This window comes from Helicoverpa zea, chromosome 16, assembly GCF_022581195.2.
Source record: "Helicoverpa zea isolate HzStark_Cry1AcR chromosome 16, ilHelZeax1.1, whole genome shotgun sequence".
In the NCBI taxonomy this organism is placed as follows: domain Eukaryota; kingdom Metazoa; phylum Arthropoda; class Insecta; order Lepidoptera; family Noctuidae; genus Helicoverpa; species Helicoverpa zea.
Window position 1 is genome coordinate 12,282,381 of NC_061467.1, and position 24,893 is coordinate 12,307,273.

At 47.0% G+C, this 24,893-nt stretch overlaps 3 protein-coding genes across 3 annotated transcripts; all 3 read left to right on the plus strand.

Moving 5' to 3' along the window:
- Positions 1–499: 499 nt before the first annotated feature.
- LOC124637559 lies at positions 500–1,310 on the plus strand. Its single transcript, XM_047174125.1, has 3 exons — positions 500–670; positions 733–856; positions 1,068–1,310. The coding sequence occupies exons 1-3, from the start codon at positions 500–502 to the stop codon at positions 1,190–1,192; spliced, it is 420 nt and encodes a 139-aa protein (XP_047030081.1). The 3' UTR covers positions 1,193–1,310.
- A 2,227-nt stretch (positions 1,311–3,537) lies between these two features.
- LOC124637654 (metabotropic glutamate receptor 2-like) lies at positions 3,538–20,292 on the plus strand. Its single transcript, XM_047174265.1, has 17 exons — positions 3,538–7,456; positions 7,523–7,724; positions 8,171–8,313; positions 8,387–8,557; positions 8,721–8,865; positions 8,933–9,184; positions 9,275–9,449; positions 9,523–9,629; positions 16,917–17,066; positions 17,141–17,274; positions 17,356–17,522; positions 17,590–17,748; positions 18,238–18,400; positions 18,828–19,041; positions 19,116–19,267; positions 19,400–19,604; positions 19,687–20,292. Exons 1-17 carry the CDS (start codon positions 6,722–6,724, stop codon positions 19,902–19,904), a joined length of 3,492 nt encoding a protein of 1,163 aa, XP_047030221.1. The 5' UTR covers positions 3,538–6,721; the 3' UTR covers positions 19,905–20,292.
- Positions 10,743–16,475, plus strand: LOC124637655. The gene is made up of 2 exons (XM_047174266.1): positions 10,743–11,417; positions 16,029–16,475. The coding sequence occupies exons 1-2, from the start codon at positions 11,069–11,071 to the stop codon at positions 16,292–16,294; spliced, it is 615 nt and encodes a 204-aa protein (XP_047030222.1). The 5' UTR covers positions 10,743–11,068; the 3' UTR covers positions 16,295–16,475.
- Positions 20,293–24,893: the final 4,601 nt, after the last annotated feature.

Below are 24,893 nucleotides of genomic sequence, written 5' to 3' on the forward strand. Positions count from 1 at the left end.
ATGATATTGTATTATGGCGTTTGCAACTTTTGGTCCAAGAATTAAATAGCTAACCATAAATCTTTTCTTAAATGTAACTATAGTACAACTTAATACTAAAAGTAGTTACTGTCTACTACTACAGTAGTTAACTGCACATATCCGGATAAAATATACTTACACTAGCCGTTTTCCCGCGGTTTCACCCGCGTCCCGTGGTAACTACTGCCCGTACCGGGATAAAATATAGCCTATGTTACTCGTGGATAATGTAGCTTTCGAATGGTGAAAGAATTTTTAAAATCGGTCCAGTAGTTTTTGAGCCTATTCATTACAACCAAACAAACAAACAAACAAAGTTTTCCTCTTTATAATATTAGTATAGATTACTTTCGGTTTTTCAGCATCGGTAAAGGCACATATACCTACTTCACTTTAAAACCTTATTACAATTCCTGTAAAACTACCTAGGAAATTAGACAGTAGTTGAAATAGTGGTGAGTCTGAGGTGCAGTATATAATGCGGGTGGACGGACGCCGACAGATGTGCGTGGAGGTGTCGGTGAGCGCGGCCGAGGTGTGGCCGACGGCGGCGGCGGCGGCGGCCGACGCGTGCCAGACGCCCGAGTACGCGCCGCGCACGCGCCACACCACGCCGCTGCACATCTTCGACGACGTCAACATCCTCAAGGTGCGTGTCGCCCGCGCGGCTGTGCGCGACGCGCCGCGCTGTGACCGCGTGTCTGTGTGCAGACGGTGCCGCTCGTGCTGGAGCTGGAGTTCCCGGTGCTGCGCGTGCAGCCGGCGGTGCTCGACTTCGGCGTCGTGGCCGACGGCGACACGCGCAAGGCCTACTTCAGCGTGTCGCACTCCAGCCGTAAGCCGTGCCCGGTGCACTCCCAGCACCTCCACTACTATGACTCGTGTTCATTTTTACTACTTAGGTCACTAGGTGCTTAGATAAGTATTGCAATATCAATTGTATAGCGGTTGCTAAGAGTTTAGTATTTAGTTTTTTTAACACTAGTGGAAGTACTTAGTTAGTTTTGAAAGCTATCTAAAAAACTAAAAATTAAATCGAAAAACAGGCATGGTGACCCTCGACATAGCTACACAGTGGATAGGTGGCAAAGAGTTCAAGATCTGGCCGCCATTCCTTAGGATACCTCCCGGGGGTAGCGAGAACGTATACTTGCAGTACACCGCCGTGTAAGATCATTTGATAATAATAATGTTCGTTTGATTACATGGGAAAAGTGGCTACAAAAATAGATGGGGGTATCGTGGTACGCAGGTGGCGCGCGGCGCCGTCGGAGGGGTGCGCGCGCGTGGCGGTGTGCTGCGGCGCGGGGCTGACGATGTTCGGCGGCGGGGGCGGCGGGGGCGGCTGCGAGGCGGGGCTGGCGCTGGGGCAGGCGGCGGCGCGCGCGGGCTGGTGCCGCGCCGCGGTGGCCGTGCGCGCGGCGCCGGCGCGGGACCACAAGTTCCACGTGACGCGCCACGACCACACCGACGACGCGGCGCTGCTGCCGCCCGACGTCACGCGCCGCGCCTCCGCGCCCGCGCCGCCCTCCGGGGCCTTCCACTGTCTGTGACTCACTCGTTCACTCATCTCCATCACTATATAAAAGATTTATATATATAGAAGACCTTTGCTTTAGTTTGTATTTGTATCTACAGGAGATACATTACATACCTTTTAACAAATTAAGAAAACTTGACGGTAATGAAACCGATACCTGGTACTAGTTGGTATGTTGGTAAAATAGCTGTTATTCTAATGCACACTATCATAACGCCCATCACCATGTTTGGTAAGCCCATTCCTTGGAAGAAGCATGCCGAATATCTAGGTGTAACCTTAGATAGATTAACGCTAAATCCTTTTCCGTGTGAGAGGAGACCTATGCCTAGCAGCAGGACGATAAAAAGGCTGTAACTTAACCCTAGATCATCGCCACAGAAACAAAACACAAGAAAACTCCCATTTACGGTTGAAATCGGAATCTCCATTTCGATTTAAAATTGCCCAGTACATAAAGCGTGCCGCCAAGCTGTACTTACTTCCACTCGGCTGCGAGACATGACGGGTTGTTAGCCACCACATATACCTACTCCCTCCCGCATCAGAAAAGTACTAGGCGAGACCTCCTCGCATCCAATGATGAGATAACTCTCTTCCACGAGAGTAATAAGCTTACAAGTACTCTACGCAAGCACAAAGTGTGTACGCATCGACCTCGCCGCCGAGCATGCCTTCCCTACCCTTGCTCATCGAGCCATCCCGCGGTCTGAGCCAGAACCTTAAAAATCCTCATTATAATAATAATGATGATGCTGTATTTAATACATTGCCATCGACAGTTGCCATAGTTCCCATAGTTACCCTATCCACTAACATCCCATCACAATAGCCCAAGTTGGTAGTTTTTCTCCATAGTTAGCACAGAATCGGGGATTGTCCTTGGGTACATTTCTATAGTGTATACAGGGATAATAGTCGGTTTTGTGTCACCATTTCATTAAAGTTTTCTCAAAAGGGCTTCAGCGTATTGGCTGCGGCCCCACGGTCGCCTCCCAAAAATCCGGGACTGAAGTCCCGTGGTCTGGAAGAGACATACAAAAAAAAGATGTTACTTATAATCCAGGCTGTCCCTTGTTGTCCTCCCTCAACGACGCCCTTCCTTTAGCGCAATTGCTTAGTTTATAAGCTTTTCCCCTGGCAGGAGGCCTTAGCTTCTAGACATACAAGTCCGGTTAAGTTGTGGTTGTCGTAAGGAAAAAGTCGTGGTGGCCTATTGGGCAAAGAACCAACCTCTCGAGAATGAGGGCGCGGGTTCGATTCCAGGTCAGGCAAGTACCAATGCAACTTTTCTCAGTTTGTATGTACTTTCTAAGTATATCTTAGACACCAATGACTGTGTTTCGGATGGCACGTTAAACTGAAGGTCCCGGCTATCATTGAACATCCTTGGCAGTCGTTACGGGTGCTATATGCCAGTAAGTCTGACACTAGTCTAACCAAGGGGTACTGGGTTGCCTGGGTAACTGGGACGAGGGGGTAGATAGGGCAGTCGCTCCTTGTAAAGCACTGATACTCAGCTAAATCCGGTTGGACTGGAAGCCGACCCAAACACAGTTCGGTTAAGCAGTACAGGGGCCCGATTCTCCTAAGTTAATAATGTCAAAATCGAATAGAAATCTAATCGCAATATGATCGCAATAGCAGTTTTAACCATATCAGGCATTCTGCTACTAATAAAAGACCAATCGTATTCGATTGACATTTGATTGGTGTGCGATTGGTCTGCTATTTTGGTGATTTTGGTCAATACGGTAGTTTGCTGTACAATCATTTTGCAATCGTAAATCATTTGCAGACAAAATGATTCATTATTGAATGACAGAAAAGGATAAAAACGTTTATTTCAAAGAAAAAATAGCGGAATGCCACATACGTTTCAATCGTAATCGAGTCGGGATTGGATATCAGTCGAATCGAGTCGAACGTGAATCGTATGTTGCTTAAGTAAAATTAGGAGAATCGGGCCCCAGGGCCACCTGCGCTGAACTGCGATATGAAATACAAAAAAAGCACACTGTAAATGGCTAACTACTCGGTATTTTCTCTCCCAATTATCGACTTCTGAACCATGATCACGAATCCTATTCAAGCTGATGCGTCAAGTGTAATGGTTGCACTACGTGTACAAGTCATGTGATTGTGCACTGATTTCAATAACTCCGTTGGCGAGTCGCCAGCCGCAGCCGGCCCACCGAACAATACGAGCCACAATATCTGCTCAATTTGTGACATCCCGCGGCTTTATATTTCATATGTAATCCTGTGGCTACCGCGTGCTCCTCACGCACACACACGCGCGCGCACGTTACATACCGAGTTGAGGAGCCGCGCGAGTATTATTGTTTTGCCTGAACATCTTGGTACTGAACTAAACTAAAATTAAATTGTATTGTGAAATGATTCTGGTTAAATAATCGCTTTTTTAAGAAATCAAACGTTAAATTTCGGAGAAATTTCCAAAAGTTAAAAGAAAAACAATTATCTCGGGAACTGCCCACTGAACTTCGCCCATACATACATACACATGCATGGGGGCTTAGTTTATTGCCCTTGGGCGTCGTGTTAGCTCCTTCCGGATATACGTTCAATTACATGTAACCCTGTATTGTGTGTTTTGTTCAAAATTTTAAGAAATAATATATATGTACTTACCGCAGTACATAAATAACTGAACATGTACTAATTCATTAGATACAATTTAGGTATATGATAATAAAAGCTTGTAGCGCAATTTGAAATTTTAACAAGCTGTTTTTAGGGTTGTTTTGCTTTTAATTTCTTTTTTATGTTTTAGTTATCGCTGGCTAGGTCTCTAAGTCTGTTCATCTCGTTTAAAGCATCATATTGTAGATATAACTATTCCGCCATCTTGGGTGGATCGGATTTAGAATTACCTACATCATATAGCATATCGTGCATTGGCATTTTGTATACAAAATTTCAGCTCAATTTATGGAAGATAATTACTTCAAAATTGTATTCAAAGAATCCACCATAACATAAACACATAATTGCAAGTTAACTAAAACTTTTAAAATGACCAAGTACAAACCGAACGCGACTGAACTACTTCATTGCTTGCGTGGTCGACCGGGAGAATGAGGGGGGGGGGGCACTATATTACCGCTTTACTTAGCAAGAATTATGCAAGGGATCTTATTCAGGTCAAGACGCACGCTTGATGTATTAAAATTCAAATCTACTAGGTAAGATCGATGTTTTGACTCTCTGTTAGTAATTCTTATCAGAATAAAAATAACGGCGTAAAGGGCTACGTTCAGTGTAGGGTTCCTCAACTATAAGGCCTTTATTTTATAAAGTAACCATCAAATGCTGATTTTGAGCTTGCTTCAAATTACTTTTTATCTGAAAAAAGTGAAGTAGGCACCCTTTTTTTTTCTCTCGTACTTAGTTATTTTAGTTTCCATGCTTAACTTTAACGGATACGTAACTAGATACGTGATGTTTTGTGGTTACGGAGTTGTCCAGAATCGTGAACCAAAAAGACTACGTTCAAGAATGCAATCCACCATTGCACCAGATCACTGGATCCAGGGGGCGGTGGAGAACCATGTGCTTCCCCTGGGTCTGGACTGAACGTCAGGCGGACCACTATTTGTGACAACGTGCTGAAAAAATTACGCTCTTTTTAAGACGCTTTTATCTAAGTACATAATAATGTTTAATGCTCTAACTATTTAAAATATCGCGCCATTTTCTGCTTTGTTCCTTCTTTATATTAAAATATAGTTTTAAACGAAACTTCTCCCGTAAATCTCGCAACTACTCCTTTCTACTCGACGGGACAGTTAACAAGGGATAGATATGTTATTGTTTCTGCTTTCTGGAGCTGAAAAAAAATTGGTGCCCGCTTTGCTCGCGCTTCCATACTTACCTATATAATTGCATTATTTCCTTCCTTCATGACTGACACAAACAAATGTCAGCAAACTCAGCTTTATTATACCGGGTGTATCATACCTACTTAATCACATTAACCGTCGTCAGTTGCACAAGGCTCCGTTAAAGTGAAAGCTTCATTGCTGACTATTGCTGACACTATCTTGTTGACAAAGATAGAGTCAGCAATAGATTTAAAGAAGCTTTAACTTTAATGGGGCTTTGTGGTTAACTGCCGGTTAATCCTATCACATATATGTACCTACTTTATGATACTTATTCTATTTGGCGAATTGTAAAAAAATTACCTAATTCATTCAGTGGTTTGGCCACAGGAGTCATTTTTCGTTTTCATAATTTATAACATCATGTATAAAGCAGAGAAAGTTTGGAGTATTAAATGTTTTGACCAGTTGGCAGCTGTCAGTTTCCAAGAAACAAAATCCGTTGTTTGTTATTTAGGTTGTTAAATAGTGACCGATACTTGATTACAGCTTGTTAATACATATGTTATAAATATTTTAAAAGATTTTTAATTTTTTTTTAAGCGCAATTTAAATGAGTTTGAAGTTGCGCTTAAAAAATGTTTAGCTACCGTACGAATGTTCTAAGGTCCAGCTGTAGTAATTGCTGTATTCCACAACACACTTTTTTACGCTTGCGGAATACCACAGGGATTAGGTTTCTACCAGTAAGGATATTATTTTATTTATTTAGTTGATATATGGCTCAGTAGGAGAAGGTATATGAAACGCGGCGGTCCGGCGGCGGCAGAGCGGCGCGCGGTGCCGGCGGCACTCCGCGGCCGCGCTCCGCCTCGCCCGCACGTGCACCGCGCCGCGCTCTCGTCGCGCTACCACTCGCGTCTTGTTTTGTAAATATCGTCCACGTGCATACGTCGCGTCGGCTGCGCTGCCACACATGCCACTACATACCAGAGACATTCCACAACTTAAACATTATACTGATGCCGTGAAAATTACTAGAAAAAAAAACTATCTCAAAGTTTTACGAGCATTCTTAAAATTTAATTAATTCACAAATTCTACATCACAAGCGTCTGCATCAAGAACATGACAATACTCAAAAGACGAAGAATGATAGTTACAAAAAAATCATATGAGAACGACGTGTGGTCATTCTGACCGTGAAGCTATAACTTTATGATAAGTACATCAGTGAGCAGGAATATCGTTGCACCTGGTCGCTAGTGGCGAGCGTCATCGATGCTAGCAGCACGCCGGCGGCGAGCGGGTCATGGTGCTGGCGGTGCTCGCGGCGCTGGCGGCGCTGGCGGCCGGCCCGGGCGCGCCGCCGCGCCGGCTGCGGCCCACTCACCTCAGCTCCGACACCTACGAGTACGAGCTGCTTAATATCACTGCGTTTTTTGAAAATGGAGCTCGAATCATTCCCTCGTCTGACCTCCTGCTATTCATTGACAGCTTATCACCAGAGAAACTCCAAAGGTACAAGAGGGAATCGCACTCCCTAATAGGAACATTTGACATATCTAAAATGTTTAAGAAAAAAAAGTTGAAGAGTAAGCAGAACTATGAACTGAGACCGAGCGCATCTTCACTACAAGGCGGAGTGCCTTCAGCGTCCGCGCCGGCAGCCGCCAGCGCCCCGCAGGAGCCTCGCACCGCTGCCCACTATACACCGCAGCACTTGTTCTCGAACGTTACCATGCAGCCCGTCGCCAACGTCGGCAACAATTTGTTTACTATTCCAGCGCGGATCATACCCACTGAAAGCTATCATATCCTACCTATGACAATTTCACACGAAACTGTTAAGCCCAAGTTGAAGGTAAAATCGGCTCGAAAATCTAAAAATGCATTAAAAACTTCAACTAGTGTTGCAAGTAACGACAACATCCGGCGTGAAGCCAGACTAGTTCCGAAGAAGAAAGTGTCGGAGAACGAGACGCTGTGGCCCGTGAAGCACGCCGCCGTCGTGGACGGAGACATCATCCTGGGCGGGCTCATGATGGTGCGTGCCTCGTGCCTGCGCAGTATGTATGTGTATGTGTGTGTGTGACGTGTGCGGCGTGTGCAGGTGCACAGCCGGTCGGAGGGCGCCACGTGCGGGCCGGTGATGGCGCAGGGCGGCGTGCAGGCGCTGGAGGCCATGCTGTTCGCACTGGACGCGGCGGCGCGCGCGGGACTGACGCCGCCCGCCGTGCGGCTGGGCGCGCACGTGCTCGACGACTGCGACAACGACACCTACGGCCTCGAAATGGCGTTAGACTTCATCAAGGGTAACCCTCTTCCCGACTCCTGCTCTCCGCACCCGAGCCGATTGTCGGCAACGGCGGAAATTCTCATATAAGCAGACCAACGAGCTGCGCAGGACATCATAGTGCAAAAGCATTTGGGCAAACACAGGTGCACTCCCTACTTCTCCAATGTCATAGTCCGATGGGACGGAAACCCGACACCTAAGGAGAGAGATCGCGGAACATTATGAACATGATGCCACATAATTTATAATTTGTATATCCAACTAGTATCCACCCGCGGTTTCACCCGCGTCCGGAGAAAACTGCCACTCGTAGCCGGGAGGTGACAAAAACTCCTATGTCGTTCTCTCGAGTCTAAACTACCTAGCCAGTCATTCTTCAGTTATAAGTAGTGTTACTTACAGGTTTTTTTATATATATTGTCCCTACAACGCATTGATTGATGTTGGAAGAACTTATTCTAGGATCAATCAGCAACATAGATGACGAGGAGTACGCATGCAACGCAAGCGCCGTGCGCAAGGTGATCAGTGGCGTGGTCGGCGCCGCCAGCAGCGTCACCTCCGTGCAGGTGGCCAACCTGCTGCGCCTCTTCAAGATCCCGCAGGTAGACCCCCCCCCCCCCCGCCTCCCGCCCGCCCGCGCGGCCCTCGTCCAGCACTGACGCCGTGTGCTCGCAGGTGTCGTTCTTCTCGACGTCGCCGGAGCTGTCGAACAAGGCGCGCTTCGAGTACTTCACGCGCACCATCCCCTCCGACCTGCACCAGGTGCGCGCCATGGTGGAGATCGTCAAGAAGCTCGGCTGGCGCTATGTCTCTATTATTTATGAGGAATCTAACTATGGCATCAAAGTACGTTAATACACTAGATTCTCATCACATGCTGAATATTAATTATCTAATGTTTCTAAAGTTATTAATTGTCTAAAAACATTTACTTAGGTTTTGAAATAAAAATAAAACCTACCAAAAAAAAAATATAATATATGACTTAAATGATTTTAATTTATTTCAGGCATTTGAAGAACTAGAAACACTTTTAGCTCGGAACGACATCTGCATAGCTGTGAAAGAACGGCTGGTGAAGGACTCGGGCGAGGCAGACGAGCGCGCGTACGACGCCATCGTGACGCGCCTGCTGAGCCGGCCGCGCGCGCGAGGTACGTGTCCGCCAGACCGCGCGCGTGCGTCGCCTCGTGTCGCCGTCCTCACCCCATGCGCTTGCAGGCGTCATCGTCTTCGGTTCCGACCAAGAGGTGGCGGGCGTGATGGCGGCCGTGCGCCGCATGCGCGCCACCGACGCCTTCGGCTGGGTGGGCTCGGACGGCTGGAGTGCGCGCGCGCTCGTGTCCGACGGGAACGAGGCCGCCGTCGAGGGCACCATCAGCGTGCAGCCGCAAGCCAACCCAGTGCAGGGCTTTCGGGAGTACTTCCTCAATCTTACGGTGGAAAATAACCCCAGGAATCCCTGGTTTGTCGGTAATTTATGTCATATTTCACTATTACCATATTGATAGAGGCCATGGAACTAACGCACATCATTTTAAAGTTAAATTTGATATATTATAGAGTTCTGGGAGGATCAGTTCAAGTGTAGATACCCAGGCAGTGCGCGCACCCCGTACAACGTGCAGTACTCACGAGCATGCTCGGGCGCCGAGCGGCTGTCGCCCGACAACATCGAGTTCGAGGCGCAGCTGCAGTTCGTGACGGACGCCGTGCTCGCGTTCGCGCACGCCATCAGGTAGTGAGCGACAGTAGTGGACGACACGTGCACACACACGTGCGGGCTCGGGCTCACTGGGCGGCTGTTGCAGGGACATGCACGCGGAGCTGTGCGGCGGCAAGCCGGGGCTGTGCGACGCGATGCGGCCCGCCAGCGGCGCCACGCTGCTGCGCTACCTGCGACAAGTGCGCTTCATAGGTCGCCCAGATAAACATATCCAGCCTACTTAATACGCTCATAATTATCACTTCACCCTTATTGGTTTGATTTCTTTTTAATTTTTTTACAGTACAAACACAAAATAAAAGATTCCAACAGATTGAAAACCTCCTACTTATTTAAAGTCGGTTACATAGTCTTTTCTTCTAGAGATGTAGGTATGTATGTATGTATGTATGTATGTATGCCTAATCGAAAAACTTCTATAATACCCCATTCACCGAGCCGTGAGCCAAAAGGAAAACAAACCATAAAAAGAGTTCTTTATATGTCACGATTGAAGTAGGTAGTGAACATATTTTTTACAAACATTACGGAAGTACACAATTCACTTAAGTACAACTGTTAACGCAAGTGCCGTGCCAAAGGCCCGGTGTCCGCGCCGGGGAGTACAGCGAGCGGCGAGTGCGCCGCCATGACACTTTCCTTTTACGCTACGAACGCATCGCTACAAGACGTCGTGTCGCCACATTATACACAATTTTTGTAAATCCATTTATTGAATCCTATAATACAAGTTTTAACAAGAATACCTGTGCCTCATTGAAGAATACTCAAGTTTCGAGCCGGATCCTTGCCGCTTTGGGAAATTATTACGACATTGCAAGACAAGGCGGAGGGTTAACGAGGAGTTCCACGGGCACAGGTTGACACGTGGCGCATCACGAACAAGGCGAGACTCATCTGGTGCTAGCTGGGACACAATTGAGAAAATCGCTGTGCTGTTCTGCTGTATTCAACTAAGAACCCTTGAAGAGTTTCCAAGGATGAATCGAGAAAAAAAAAGCCAGGAAGGGTTTGCTGTGTGGTATAAGTGAGTCCGTTCCAATCATTTAAAATAGCGCTGTCAATTAATGCCTGGTACTGGCAAAAACCATTTCCACTTTCTCAACAGAGAAATATCCACGTCCAATATTGCGTCATCTAGTATAACCTAGATGAATGTAAACGGTGCACATGCACTGATTTAATTGTAATAGTGTGCCGACTTATTTCCAAGAACATTTCATTTCCAAAAAATTTCACGTAGACAATTTCCATACATCGCAATCATGTGCTAGTGAATTTCCTTTTCAGAGGTCTGATTTACTGTGTTGTGTCAGTTTGTGCCAATGCAGTGCAAGCCATTGTAAATTTCTAACAGTTTTCAACATTCCAGCGGATCGGAGGGCGGTCAAGTCCACAGCGCGCGGCCTACGTGACTCGCGACGCACGCGTCATACATACCCACCCTCTCTGCTTCGCACAGTTTCTGCCGCTGCTTGCCTGCAAACACTTTCTTGCCTGCTATATCAAAAATTTAAGTATTGCACAACATTATTCTTTCACTATACTCAATTCATCGCGGGTTATGATCATTTGCTTTCAGCTGGGCTGTTTGAGACTGGTTTCATTGCACTTATTGACTTGTTTGCACAATGGATCTTAAATCGTTAAAGAAAACCAGAGCTAGTCATAAAGCAAAGCTTACCATATTTAAATCATACATAGAATCATTTTTGCCTAATAAACTTATAAATAAAGTACAAGTTCTCGAAACAACAGCTCGTCTAAACAAAATAATGGAATTATACAGTGAGTTTGATGCTATTCAAACGGACATTGAAAGTCTTGTGGAAATTCCAGGTGAAGAGCACAAGGAACGGGAGATATTTGAAACAAGCTACTTCGGCTGCGTGGCTGTTGCACAGGAGCTGTTGAGTGCTGCCTCTGCAGAGCAGGAGACCGGATCGGTGACGGGTTCTAGTGACAGCGCTGGAAAGCCGGGTGGGCCAAACATTAAATTACCTACTATCAAATTGCCGATCTTCTCTGGACGCTATCAGGAGTGGCTAGAATTCCACGACACTTACAAATCACTTATACACGACAACACAACTATACCCAAAATTCATAAATTTCATTATTTGCGAAATTCGTTAAAGGATAATGCAGCTTTAATTATTAAATCATTAGAATTCTCTGCGGATAACTATGATGTTGCATGGGAATTACTATGCAATAGATATCACAACGATCGAATTTTAATTAACAATCACATACAAGAATTATTTAATATACAACCAGTAGTTGAAGAATCTTCAAGGGCCTTAAGAAACACAATAGATTCAGTCAATAAAAACTTGAGGGCTTTAAAAACATTAAAGTTACCTACTGAACATTGGGACATGATTATTATACACATGGTGACTAGTAAGTTAGATCCATCTACAATACGTGATTGGGAAAAGGAACGTAACAACATTACACACCTACCCACTTTACATGATTTCAATACATTTCTAAAAAATCGTGCTGACATACTAGAAACCGTGGAAGAATCAACTACACACAAAAAACAGCAACAGACACAGCGTAGACAAGGCGATATCACTCACAATCGTCCTAAGACATTCCTAGTTAGCCAAACACAAAGGCAAGCGCACTTTAAGTGTCCTGTGTGTAAGGGTCATCACACTATTTACCAATGTACAAAGTTCAAATCAATGCCGATTGAGACACGCATTGAACAAGTCAAACAATTAAATTTATGCACAAATTGCTTGCGTTCAGGACATGATGAGCAGCGTTGTAAGCTTAGTTCCTGCAGGCTCTGTACGCAGCGTCATAACACAATGTTACACAATAATACTACTGTTCCTACGGCTTCAACTTCATCAGAAGGTTGTGTAGTTTTACCCACAGTACAGGAACAAACACAAACACAATCAAGCAGTGTCACACTCTCATCAATACACCACTGTCAAGTACTCTTATCCACTGCAGTGATTAATATACAAGATTTGCATGGTCACACATACAAGGTTCGTGCGCTACTTGACAATGGAAGCACATCTAGTTTCATCACAGAAACATTGCGAGTTCAATTAGGGATACCCAGTTATTCCACTTCTCTATTAGTACAAGGATTGAACAATCAATCCTCAGAAATTACACAAAGATGTGACGTCACTATATCGTCACTCACAACCAGTGGTTACACAACTGACATCAATTGTTTCGTTGTGCCACATATCACCCAGTTGATACCTACATCACAAATTAATTGCAATTCCTTTACCATTCCCCCTCGCATCCACCTCGCGGATCCAAATTTCTCAACCCCGTCAGAGGTGCAGATGTTGCTTGGAGCGGACATCTTTTGGGATGTCCTCCTAAATAATCACATTTCCCTGGGTAAAAACAAGCCAACCTTGATTGAAACAACATTAGGGTGGCTCGTCACAGGCTCAGTACAATCAAATAAATCTAACAATAATATCAACCAATCACATACAGTCCATTGCCACTTTTTAAACAATATCGAAGAGAAATTAGACAAGTTTTTTGAAACAGAATCAGTTCCCACTACTCAACAAGTCCATACTAAGGGTGAGAGTGAGTGTGAACAAATATTTAAAACAACTACGAAGCGCCACCCAGATGGCAAATTCATTGTCACAATACCATTCAAGGAATCACCTGAATCTTTAGGCGACTCCAAGCAGCAAGCTTTAATACGGTTTCAAGCTTTGGAACGTAAATTCAAACGCAATCCAGAGTTCAAAGAAAAATACACACAATTTCTTGATGAATATTTAGCTCTAGGTCACATGTCAGAAAACACAACTCCACATAGCGATAGCATTTCATACTTCATGCCACACCACGGTGTGCTGCGGGAGGATAGTTCCACCACAAAATTACGCACCGTCTTTGACTGTTCAGCCGTGACAAGCACGGGCAAGTCATTGAACGACATTCAGCATATTGGGCCAACTGTACAAGACGATTTACTTAGCATATTAATTCGGTTCCGACAGTATAAGTTTGTAGTGACGTCAGACATAGAGAAGATGTTTCGGCAGGCCTATGTAAATAATACTCAAAGATGTTTACAACAAATATTTTGGCGATCAGATTCTAGCCAGCCAATCAAACAATACAAGTTAAATACTATCACATACGGAATGGCGTCAGCCCCGTATTTAGCAACTAGATGCCTAGTTCAGTTGGGCCAAGAATGCACTGATAAAGATGTACGTGAATCAATTTTACACGACTTTTACGTAGACGACTATGTCGCGGGCCATGACGATGAAAACACATTAATACAAAGATGTAAAGGCGTCATTCAAGTGTTAGAGGGCGCTCATTTCCATTTACGCAAATGGCGGTCTAATAAACCGTCTATTGTTGATGAAATTACCTCTAGTGAAATCACTAAACCAGATGATGTAGCAAACCTAAACAAGGTTGATCGTGCAAAAACATTAGGTTTACTCTGGACCTGTAAGAAAGACACATTACTATTCTCAGTAAATAATACTTCAAAAAATAAACACATAAACAAACGCACAATTCTATCCACTATTGCCCAAGTGTTCGATCCGCTTGGTTTAATTAATCCTTGCATGTTACAGGCAAAACTCATTCTACAAACACTGTGGGCTAAAAACATCACATGGGATGACCAGTTACCCGCAGAAGTTGAGTCACAATGGCATGATTTTATTGAACACTTACCAGAAATTACTAAAATTGAAATACCTCGTAGAGTGTTGTGTGATTCATACATTAAGGTCGAATTACACGCATTTTCCGATGCCTCCATTAAGGCCTACTCTGCCTGTGTATATGTACGTACAGTCTCCGATACTGGGAATGTACAAGTTCAACTGCTACTTTCAAAGAGCAGGGTGGCGCCACTAAAACATAAGCTTACTATGCCTAGGTTAGAGCTTTGCGGCGCCCTTCTAGCTACGAGGTTAATGGATAAGGTAGTTAATTCATTACGTTTAAAAATTGACTCAAAATTTTATTGGTGTGACTCAACTATTGTGCTGGGCTGGCTTAAATCATGCAAATTAAACTTAAAACAATTTATCTATAATAGAATTCATGAGATTACTAATAATTCTGATCCTAATTCATGGAATTATATTCCCACAGAAATGAACCCGGCGGACATAGGTTCACGCGGGCTCAATGCATCACAATTACAATCTTCACTTTTGTGGTGGGGAGGTCCCCACTTCCTACACCAAACAAACATGCAGTTGCCTACACAACCAAAAAATCTAAACATCACTAGTTTGCCAGAAATTAAACATCAATGTCATTTGTCCACAGATGAATCACACGGTCATGACGTTAACTATTTCATGAATTTTTCTGATTTCGGTAAATTACAAAGAACTGTAGCTTACGCCAAAAGATTCATTTTTAATTGTCAACATACTAGCAATAAAATGACAGGTCCATTGACCGTCAAAGAGCTCAATTCAGCTTTACAAGTATTATGCAAGCAAGTACAACGTGATTCATATTGCAAACAATACTTACAATTGCTTCAGAAACGCCCATTGTCTCCTAAGGACAAACTCTTAAAATTTAATCCATTTATTGATCAGGCAGATGTTATAAGAGTAGGAGGCAGATTATCAAACTCACACTACGACTATAACACAAAGCACCCTATCTTACTTGACGCATCACATCACATAACTAAAATATTAGTTGCACACTATCACAAAATACTATTACATGCTGGACCACAGCTGTTGTTATCAACATTACGTCATAAATACTGGATAGTTAATGGTCGCAATCTTTGTAGAAAAACAACTCGAGATTGCATATCTTGCCTTAGATTTGCAGGGAAAACTTACCAACCTATCATGGGCAATCTACCTATACAAAGATTGCAAGCAGACTATCCCTTCAGTAATACAGCTGTCGATTATGCTGGTCCCATCATGATAGCGAACAGAAAGGGTCGTGGCTGTCAGTTAAAGAAAGCATACATAGCTGTTTTTGTTTGTCTAGCAGTGAGAGCAGTGCACATAGAACTCGTAACCGATTTGAGTTCTGAAGGCTTTATTGCAGCCTTAAATCGGTTTGTTGCTCGCAGAGGTAAGCCAGCGACAATATATTCAGATAATGGAACTAATTTTGTGGGCGCTTGCAACGAAATAGCTAAGTTTCTAAAAAATCAATCTAAAGATATTACTTCATATGCTGCTGATAATGAAATCAGTTTCAAATTTAGCCCGGCCTATAGCCCACATTTTAACGGCGTAGCAGAAGGGTCGGTTAAGTCAATTAAAAAACATTTAAATCACATCTTGTCAATGGCTCATCTAGATTACGAAGAAATGAACACTGTATTGGTTCAGATTGAGGCAATACTGAATTCTAGACCTCTCACTCCAATTTCATCTGATCCATCAGATTTAATTCCACTCACACCAGCGCATTTTTTAATTGGACGGACATTAACTATGCCACCTGCTCCCCAGGTTGACCAGGCTCCACTTCACACGCTTACCAGATACAGAAGGCTACAGTATTTAAAAACACATTTCTGGAATAGATATTACAAGGAGTACGTTTCAGAATTGCAGATCCGAAATAAATGGCGCACAGATAAGGGACAACCGCAGCCAGGAGATATGGTCCTCATCAAGGACGACCGCCTGCCTCCCAACAGATGGCTGCTGGGCCGTGTCACCACCGTCTACCCTGGCGCTGATGGTGTCAACCGGGTGGCAGATGTAGCAACAACTTCAGGAACTTTACGCAGAGCTTGGAATAGACTCTGCCCACTACCAATTACGTTGGACCAGGATGCTGCTCCTGCTCCAAGGGGGCCAGCTTGTTAACGCAAGTGCCGTGCCAAAGGCCCGGTGTCCGCGCCGGGGAGTACAGCGAGCGGCGAGTGCGCCGCCATGACACTTTCCTTTTACGCTACGAACGCATCGCTACAAGACGTCGTGTCGCCACATTATACACAATTTTTGTAAATCCATTTATTGAATCCTATAATACAAGTTTTAACAAGAATACCTGTGCCTCATTGAAGAATACTCAACAACATAAGAAATGATATTTTAGAACGATGTCTGTAGAACTTTTATAATCCTTTCAACTTGTTGAAATCAAATATCATAAATACTGTAAATTGTTTTCTTAATTTTAATTAATTATGTATTAAATTGCTTACATGTAAACTAACCTAAAAAGACTAGATTTCCGCTCACAGTTCGTTGAATAGGTTATAGAGTGCTTTAAACTAGCAGATTTTGGAACCCGTTCGTTTGGATAGCACGCGTGCATCATATTCCGCGGGGAAAAAATCTGTCGCAAGAACAGACACGTATTTGAATTTGATTGCTCGGACCGGTATATTGCTACCAGTTGTTTAGACACATGATGGTTAACCGAGTGGATAGTTAGTCGTTAGTTCGAAGGCACTCTTAGAATAACCGCTTTTGAAATTGACAGGTCTCAGTGGAGACGAGTTCCACTTTGACAGTAATGGAGATGGACCAGCGCGATATAATATTTTGCACTTCAAGCAAGTTTCACCGGGAGTGTACCGCTGGCTGAAGGTCGGCCAGTACCTGGACGGGGAACTTCATTTGGATATGGATGGTACCTGACTCTAATACATTCGTATGTGTTGTGTTCGTAAAGCTCGGCCTGTGTGAACCCGCTCCACTCCGCAGAGATACAGTTCAAGTGGGGCGAGCGCCACCCGCCGGAGTCGGTGTGCAGCGCGGAGTGCGAGTTGGGCCAGGCCAAGCAGTACGTGGAGGGCGAGAGCTGCTGCTGGCACTGCTTCAACTGCACGCAGTACGAGGTGCGCCCGCCGACCCTGCCGCACAGCCACGCATTTCGGTCCAGTTTTGAATCAGTCTTAAGTCATGTAATTATTGTGCAGATTCGATCACCAGATAAAGAGACTGCATGTGAGGAGTGTCCACTGGGTACTCTGCCAGGTGCGACGCGCACGCACTGCGCGCCCGTGCCCGAGCTGTACTTGCGGCCCGACTCGCCCGCCGCCATCGGCGCCATGGCGTTCTCCGCGCTGGGCATGCTGCTGACCACGTGAGTGCGGTGCGAGTGCCGGGCGGGGCCCGCGCGGACGTGGCGCGAGTAACGGCTCTGTGCGCAGGTTCGTGCTGGTGGTGTGGGCGCTGCGCGGCGACACGCCGGTGGTGCGTGCCAGCGGCCGCGAGCTGTCCTTCGTGCTGCTGGCCGGCATCATGATGTGCTACCTCGTCACCTTCGCGCTCGTCTTCAGGCCAACCGATGTGCTCTGCTCCCTACAGCGGTTTGTTTGCCTACTTGGATCTTACCACCCCGGTTTCGTATGGGTTTTCAATTTTATGTGCATCGTGATATTAAACTTGTCTCCACAGTTTAAATTTTGTTAGTTCCAGGCAGCAATTTCATTCATTTCAAAGCCCCTTTATGGCTCCTAGAGTCCGTTCAACAGTCGAGGGGTTAAAGGAGAAAAATATTGAATTTGAATTTTGAATTGAATGAAATACGGCTATATTCAGCTCCGGTTACAATTCCTATATTTTGTAAAAGTTGAATTATGAATGACACCCTCCTGCAGTAGGTTTCAACGAATGATGAAGTTCAATCAATCAAAACATTGATTACCACGAAGTTTTGTGGATTTGGAAACTAAAAAATGACAGGTCAGGTGTTTAAACAAATAAACAAACTGTTCAGTTTAGTAGTATAGAGAGGAGGTGAGACAGACGCTGGTCTCGGTGTAGTAGTGCGGTAGTAACGCGGCGCGCGTGTGCAGGTTCGGCACGGGCTTCTGCTTCACGGTGGTGTACGCGGCGCTGCTCACCAAGACCAACCGCATCGCGCGCATCTTCGCCGCCAGCAAGCACTCGGCGCGCCGGCCCTCGCTCATCTCGCCCAAGTCGCAGCTCTTCATCTGCTCTGTCCTAGTCTCTATTCAAGTAACGCACCCTTCAACACACATTTATATCCCTGGCCGGCTCCACACGTTGGTACCAATGCTCGTTCCAACGTTGGACCACAAACTCGGTGAGGCGTACACACGTTGGCCAATAAACTAGTTCTGTCCCGTAGATTCCTTTCCCGTGCGCAGATTCCTTTGATAAAACCGACACGAGACGGCCAACTACCAACACTCGCCTCAACGTTGGGACCAATGCCATTTTCTAGATCCACACGTTGGACGAATAGCGTTGGAACGAGCATTGGGACCAACGTGTGGAGCCGGCGTAACATGATAACCTACTGAGATATACAAGCCTTCAAGTTCGATTCCAGGCCACGTAATTTGGACATCAATGACTGAGTAAAGGTGAAAGATAACCATAAAACAAATAAGGCAACATGGACTTTTAATGTATGACGCAGGTGGTGATCGTGGTGGTGTGGCAGGTGATCTCGCCGGCTCGCGCCATCCACCACCACCCTGCGCGCGAGGACAACATGCTGGTGTGCGACGCGTATGTGGACGCGTCCTACACCATCGCCTTCTTCTACCCCGTCGTGCTGATCCTCGTGTGCACCGTGTACGCCGTGCTCACGCGCAAGATTCCCGAGGCCTTCAACGAGAGCAAGCACATCGGTACCACCAATGATTCCCCACACAACGCGAACCTCGCTCGCCGCACCCGTCTACAGTCATGCCTCTTGTTACAGGTTTCACCATGTACACGACGTGCGTGATCTGGCTGGCGTTCGTGCCGCTGTACTTCGGCACGGCGTCGCACGTCCCGCTGCGCGTCACCAGCATGGCCGTCACCATCTCGCTCAGCGCCAGCGTCACGCTCGTCTGTCTCTTCTCGCCTAAGGTTTGGTTGCACATTGCTACCATTATTACTATTTCTTTCGATTTTTTTAAATAGTACAAGTAATTTATGGTGATTTTGAAATATGATTTTGTATCAAATTTATACCAAAATAATAAGACCGAGTGATCCCAGCTGTATATTATCATCGTGCACCCGGAGCGCAACGTACGCGCGAGTCTGATGCCTCCGCGCTGGCGCTCAGTCGGCGCGGCGGGCGACGCGTGCGCGCGGGGCGCGGCCGGCGGCGCCGTGTGTGCCGCGCTGGTGGGCGCCGCGCCGTTGCCGCGCGCGCCCGACCTCACGCCTTCCACCGACCTGTCCACACTCAACGACACCGGTGCGTGCCTTGCCAGCACTCGTACTCAACATAACACTAACAACATTGTTCAAAATCAACTTACGTCTCACCTTTTCGACAGAGCGGACTTCGACAGACAGACAAGTGCAAACAGAGGAGACGGCATTGTACCCTCGCGTGGAAGGGGGCCTCGCCGATGGGCTGCGCAGAGAAGTGGAGAGCGCCGTGCGCTTGGAGCCGCGGCGGCTGGCGGGTGGCCTGCCCGCGTTCCCGCCGCACGACGCGCCGCCGCCGCTCGCCGTCGCCGTCGCCATCGTCGGCGCACACATACCCTTATAGCGTGCGCCGCCGCAGCGCCCGCGCACTGTCCGCGCCCCGCGCCTGCCCGTGCTCGTGTAAATACGAAACATCACATCCTGGCCTTTCCAGGTTGTTAGCACAGATAAATGACTGCTCTACCACTTATTGTTGAATTATTTTAGTGTTATGTGCCAAAGCCATGTTGCGTATTGTAAATAGATTATACCAAAACATAAATGTTACATTATAAGATGCCTAGAATAAGATTAAAAAACGAACCAATTTGTGATATTAGATAAAATAAATAATAATAAAAAATACTTAATAATAATAAATATTTTGTGTCGCCATTTCATTAAAGTTGTCTCAAAAGGGCTTCAGCGTGTTGGCTTCGGCCCCACGTTCGCCTTCCAAAAATCCGGGACTCTGTAGTCCCGTGGTCGGTTAGAGACATACAAGATAAAAAATATTTATTTATTTTTCTGGTCTGTTTTTACCCTACGTATGCCTACAATTTTCGAAAGTTGCCCTCGATTTCTCAGGGTTTCCATCATCAGATCCTGACCGGGACTACACTGGGTGAAGTTGTGTACAATGGGTACAATTTACTTGCAAATTAGGAAATAAGTACCTCAATATTTTTTTGTGGAGAACGAACAAATGGTTTATTTGCTATATTTTTGAATAGGGAAAATTATCCAATTAGTCTTACACTAGTATAAAATAAAAATTATTATTTATAAATGTCTTCTGTTGAACAACTTCTAACATAAAACTAATGTTTACTGTTTGTCGGGTGGACTTATCGAAAAGTTAATATCAAAACACTCGCAGTGACACTCCCTGGTACGACGATGAGGGTTTTGTTAGAACAAAAGATGTTTGTGTAGGCAACTACAAGCCATTTCGAGACAAATTTCATTCAAAACGCGGTAATCACAATATGACCTTGAGGCAAAGTTTACCTGCCCTGTACACACCGGGTGGGTGGGCGGGGCAGTTTTTGACGTTTCGTAAAAGATATCGTAGCAAAAGTGGTGTCAAAAGAAGCGTCTCAGCGAGAGCTATCCAATGGTATATAATTATAGGTAAGTATAGAGCAAAATTTTAAAATTTTGGTCGAAAAACCGTTTTTTCATAAAGAAACAAACAAAACAAACAAAACAAAACGAGCAGGAAGCACAGATAAAAATAGGGACAACCATCTCAAATACGTAAGCATAATGAAAATATAAGTTTGACGAAACTTGAATTTTCAAAATTATAAGCCTTAACTTTTAATGAATAATTTCCAACATGCAAAATTTGCAGTAGTCTTACCTTCTTAACAAACACGGACAGAAGCATATCTAAAACCAGATCTTCTGAACTCTACGCCACGGAAACCACAACTCATGAATCCTAACAAGCTTTTCGGTAATCTAACAATCTGTAAGCTATCTTCGTGCAACCACAATTTTCAGTATTCTAACTTTGTACAACCTAACTGTGTGCAAGCTTACTTTCTGAAACATAACTTTATGACACCTAACTTTGTGACAACTAACTTTGGACAACCTTACTGTGTGCAACCTTACTTTGTTAAACCTAACTTTGGGCAACCAAACATAACTTTGTGAAACCTAACTTTGGGCAACCAAACATAAATTTGTGAATCCTAACTTTGGGCAAACAAACAACTTTGTGGAACAAACTTTGGGCAACCTTACTGCGTGCAACCTTACTTTGTGAAACCTAACTTTGGGCAACCAAACATAACTTTGTGCAACCTATCTTTTTGAGATCTAAGATTATGAAACCTCTGTTGTGTGTATGTGTCCTACGAGTGAAGTCTAGTAAACAATGGGTGAAGATCATCATCATTATCGCTATCATCGTCATTTCACCATCATCACAGCTGATTAGTAGGGTAAGGTTCGCTCAGGGTTAGGTTAGGTTTGCTCAGGGTTAGGTTAGGTTTGCTCAGGATTAGGTTAGGTTTGCTCAGGGTTAGGTTAGGTTTGCTCAGGATTAGGTTAGGTTTGCTCAGGGTTAGGTTAGGTTAGGTTAGGTTAGGTTGGGGTGCCTGTCAGAAAACCTCCCCGTGTGCTCGGCAACTGCTGGTCCCTGTGGACACGTCCTAAGGGAAGAGCAGTCACCGGGCCGGTGCACCCTGGGCACGGACAATAATCTCTTCGCGGGGGGTGGGATAGAGGAGATTGTTGTCCGTGGCTAATTTCGACAGGAGCGGAGGAGTCGCTCCCGAGGGCTCCCTATCTGCACTCTGCAGCAGCAGAGTGCACGACTAGGGAGCGAGGTGGGGTAGATCGCGGGCCGTTGTACAGTCCGCGGTCTACGGGTCTCCGCGGCGTGCTCGTCGTGGTGACCGAGGTGGGGAAGGCCGCAGGTTGCTCCTCAACCTGCGGTATTGGGGCATCCGTGGCGAGGTGCTGAGCCACGGTGCCAAGTAGGTTAAGTTAGTTTTAAGTTAGCCGTAAGTTAAAAAAAAAAAAAAAAAAAAAAAAAAAAAAAAAAAAAAAAAAAAAAAAAAAAAAAAAAAAAAAAAAAAAAAAAAAAAAAAAAAAAAAAAAAACCAAAGAGAAAATTACAAAATAACAAAAAATACAAAAATATATTAGGTTTAGTCTTAGGTTAGTGTCCTAGTTGTAGATACCGAGCAGCGGGCGGTGTATCCTGCACCGGAGGCATCCGCTGGCCTCGGGGGGACTAAATACCCTCCCAAAAAGAGTGGCCGCATCGCCTTGGGGAAGCGATGTGTGTACCACCCATATCGTAAATGGAAATGTCAGATATAGAGTGTGTCTTGTCTTGCGATCCGGCTGACGCCCGGCGCTCGCAGGTATCCGGGCCTGCGAGTGTTAAATTGGTTACCGAAGGACGCGCAGGGGTAGGCGACCAGGCCCCTGTAGCGGATGTGGCTACTGGAAGCACCGATTCTATGTCATGTGACCCGGCTGACAACCGGCGCTCACAGGTATCCGGGCCTGTGAGTGTGAAATTGGCGACCGACGGACGCGCAGGGGTAGGCGACCAGGCCCCTGCTGCTGATAGTGCTACTGGAAGCACCAATCTTGGCACGGTCTTGAGCCAGGGGGGCTGCAGACCGTGCAGTGTGGTCCTGTCCGACGGGGAGTCGCGCGGAACTGCCTCCAGATTTTGGAGGAAGCGTCCGCGCGATGAAGTCTCGGACCGAGATGGGTCGATAGGCCTATCCTCAAGCGAGGAGGACCTATCGGCCCCAAAAGTGCCGACAGCTCGGCGGGGCCGAAAACCGGCACCAACAGGAGGGGGGGCCTCTTTGCGGCCGCCGAGGGATTCGCGGGGGCGGTTTCTGCGCTCCGCTACTCCGGCGGCCAGCGAAGAGAGTGATGTTGGGGTCAGGAGCGAGGACCCTGGCGGCGTGAGCTGTGTTTCCCTAGGAAGCACGAAAGCAGAGCTCAACGCCGCCAAAAGAGAGCAGCGGAGGGCGGTCGCGGTCGATGAGGTGACAGAGATGGCCCGACGCGCCCGCGAGCGACGTGCCGCTTTGGCGGCTTCAGGGGAGATGTCGGCGGTGGCGTTAAGCCAACAAGTGTTGGGCGGCGTGGATGTCGTCCTGAAGGTTGCCACGCAGTCCGGCAACCTGAAGGGCACATTCACCCGCGCCCTCAAGGAGGCAGCCGCCGACATCAAGGAGGCGGTTGGAGACCTCCTCAACCGAACGGCCTCAGACGAGGTCACTAAGTTGCAGGAGGAGAACAGCCGCCTCCGAAGAGATCTGGAGGATCTCCGGCGGCAAGTGGCTGCGCTGAGCGAGCAGCAGCAGCCACAATCTGCCGCCGTCGCCACTCCGCCCATGGCGACTCCCACTCCCGCACCGGGACCGACAAGCGCGCACACCGACGATGAGGTCGAGCGCATTGTTCGGCTCTGCATGCTCCAGTGCGGGAGCATGATGAACGCTCGCATCGAGGCCATCTCTCGGCGCCTTCCGCAGGAGCCAATCCTCCGGCCGACATTAGCGGCGGACAAACGGAGGACGGAGGAGCCGCCGAGACCTGCGCCTCAAAAGGGGAAGCCCGCGGAGGGTGTTGAAAAGCCCGTGGAGGGAACCCCGTCGAGTGTTCAGCCCACGACTGCCGGGTCCAAGGGTGAGACCTGGGCGAAAGTCGTGGGCCGCAAGAAGGCCCGCAAAGCCGCCAAAAAGGCCGCGGCACCAGCAGCAGCGCGCGCCGCAGTTGCGCAGCCTGCGCGACGGACTGCCAAAAAGACCGGCGGTCGCAATGCGCCGGCGATACGTGCGCCTCGTTCTGAGGCTGTTACGCTAACGCTCCAGCCCGGAGCTGCGGAGCGCGGCGTTACGTACCAGTCGGTGATTGCCGAGGCCAAGGCCAAGATAAAATTGGCAGATCTTGGCCTCCAGTCCGTCACCCTCAGGCAGGCTGCCACGGGTGCGCGGCTGTTTGAGGTGGCTGGTGCTGCGAGCGACAGCGTCGAGAAGGCGGACGCTCTGGCCGCCAAAATGAAGGAGGTCCTCAACCCAGAGGACGTCCGGGTCTCCAGGCCAATGAAAACCGCAGAAGTGCGGATTGCTGGCCTGGACGACTCCGTGACCTCTGAGGAGGTGGCGGCGGCCGTTGCTCGTGGCGGAGAGTGTCCGCCGGACAAGGTGCGGGCCGGCGACATACGCGTTGACGCTACCGGACTCGGCGTAGTCTGGGTTCGGTGCCCTGTAGCGTCGGCGAAAAAGATCGCCGATAGTGGCAGATTGCTGGTTGGCTGGGTTGCAGCGAGGGTGAAACTCCTGCAGCCCCGGGCTTTGCGGTGCTTCCGGTGCCTGGAGAAGGGGCACGTCCGGGCAAAATGCACCGCCGAGATTGACCGCAGCGACCTCTGTTATCGTTGCGGTCAGCCCGGCCACAAGGCGGCCCAGTGTTCCGCGGCGCCAAACTGCTGCTTGTGTTCGGCTGTGGGGAAGCCAGCGGGACACAAAGTGGGCGGAGGGGCCTGTGGCGCGCCTGCCAGCAAGGCCAAGAAAAAGAAGAGGAG

Excerpts from the sequence above, each read along its gene's own strand:
- LOC124637655 (XM_047174266.1), top strand. The coding sequence starts at position 11,069 with ATGGATCTTAAATCGTTAAAGAAAACCAGAGCTAGTCATAAAGCAAAG. Across the intron at positions 11,418-16,028 it reads TGACAGCGCTGGAAAGCCGG|AATTGCAGATCCGAAATAAA; the intron begins GTGGGCCAAACA and ends AGTACGTTTCAG.
- LOC124637559 (XM_047174125.1), top strand. The coding sequence starts at position 500 with ATGCGGGTGGACGGACGCCGACAGATGTGCGTGGAGGTGTCGGTGAGC. Across the intron at positions 671-732 it reads ACGACGTCAACATCCTCAAG|ACGGTGCCGCTCGTGCTGGA; the intron begins GTGCGTGTCGCC and ends GTCTGTGTGCAG. Across the intron at positions 857-1,067 it reads CAGCGTGTCGCACTCCAGCC|GCATGGTGACCCTCGACATA; the intron begins GTAAGCCGTGCC and ends ATCGAAAAACAG.
- LOC124637654 (XM_047174265.1), top strand. The coding sequence starts at position 6,722 with ATGGTGCTGGCGGTGCTCGCGGCGCTGGCGGCGCTGGCGGCCGGCCCG. Across the intron at positions 7,725-8,170 it reads GGCGTTAGACTTCATCAAGG|GATCAATCAGCAACATAGAT; the intron begins GTAACCCTCTTC and ends AACTTATTCTAG. Across the intron at positions 8,866-8,932 it reads GAGCCGGCCGCGCGCGCGAG|GCGTCATCGTCTTCGGTTCC; the intron begins GTACGTGTCCGC and ends ATGCGCTTGCAG.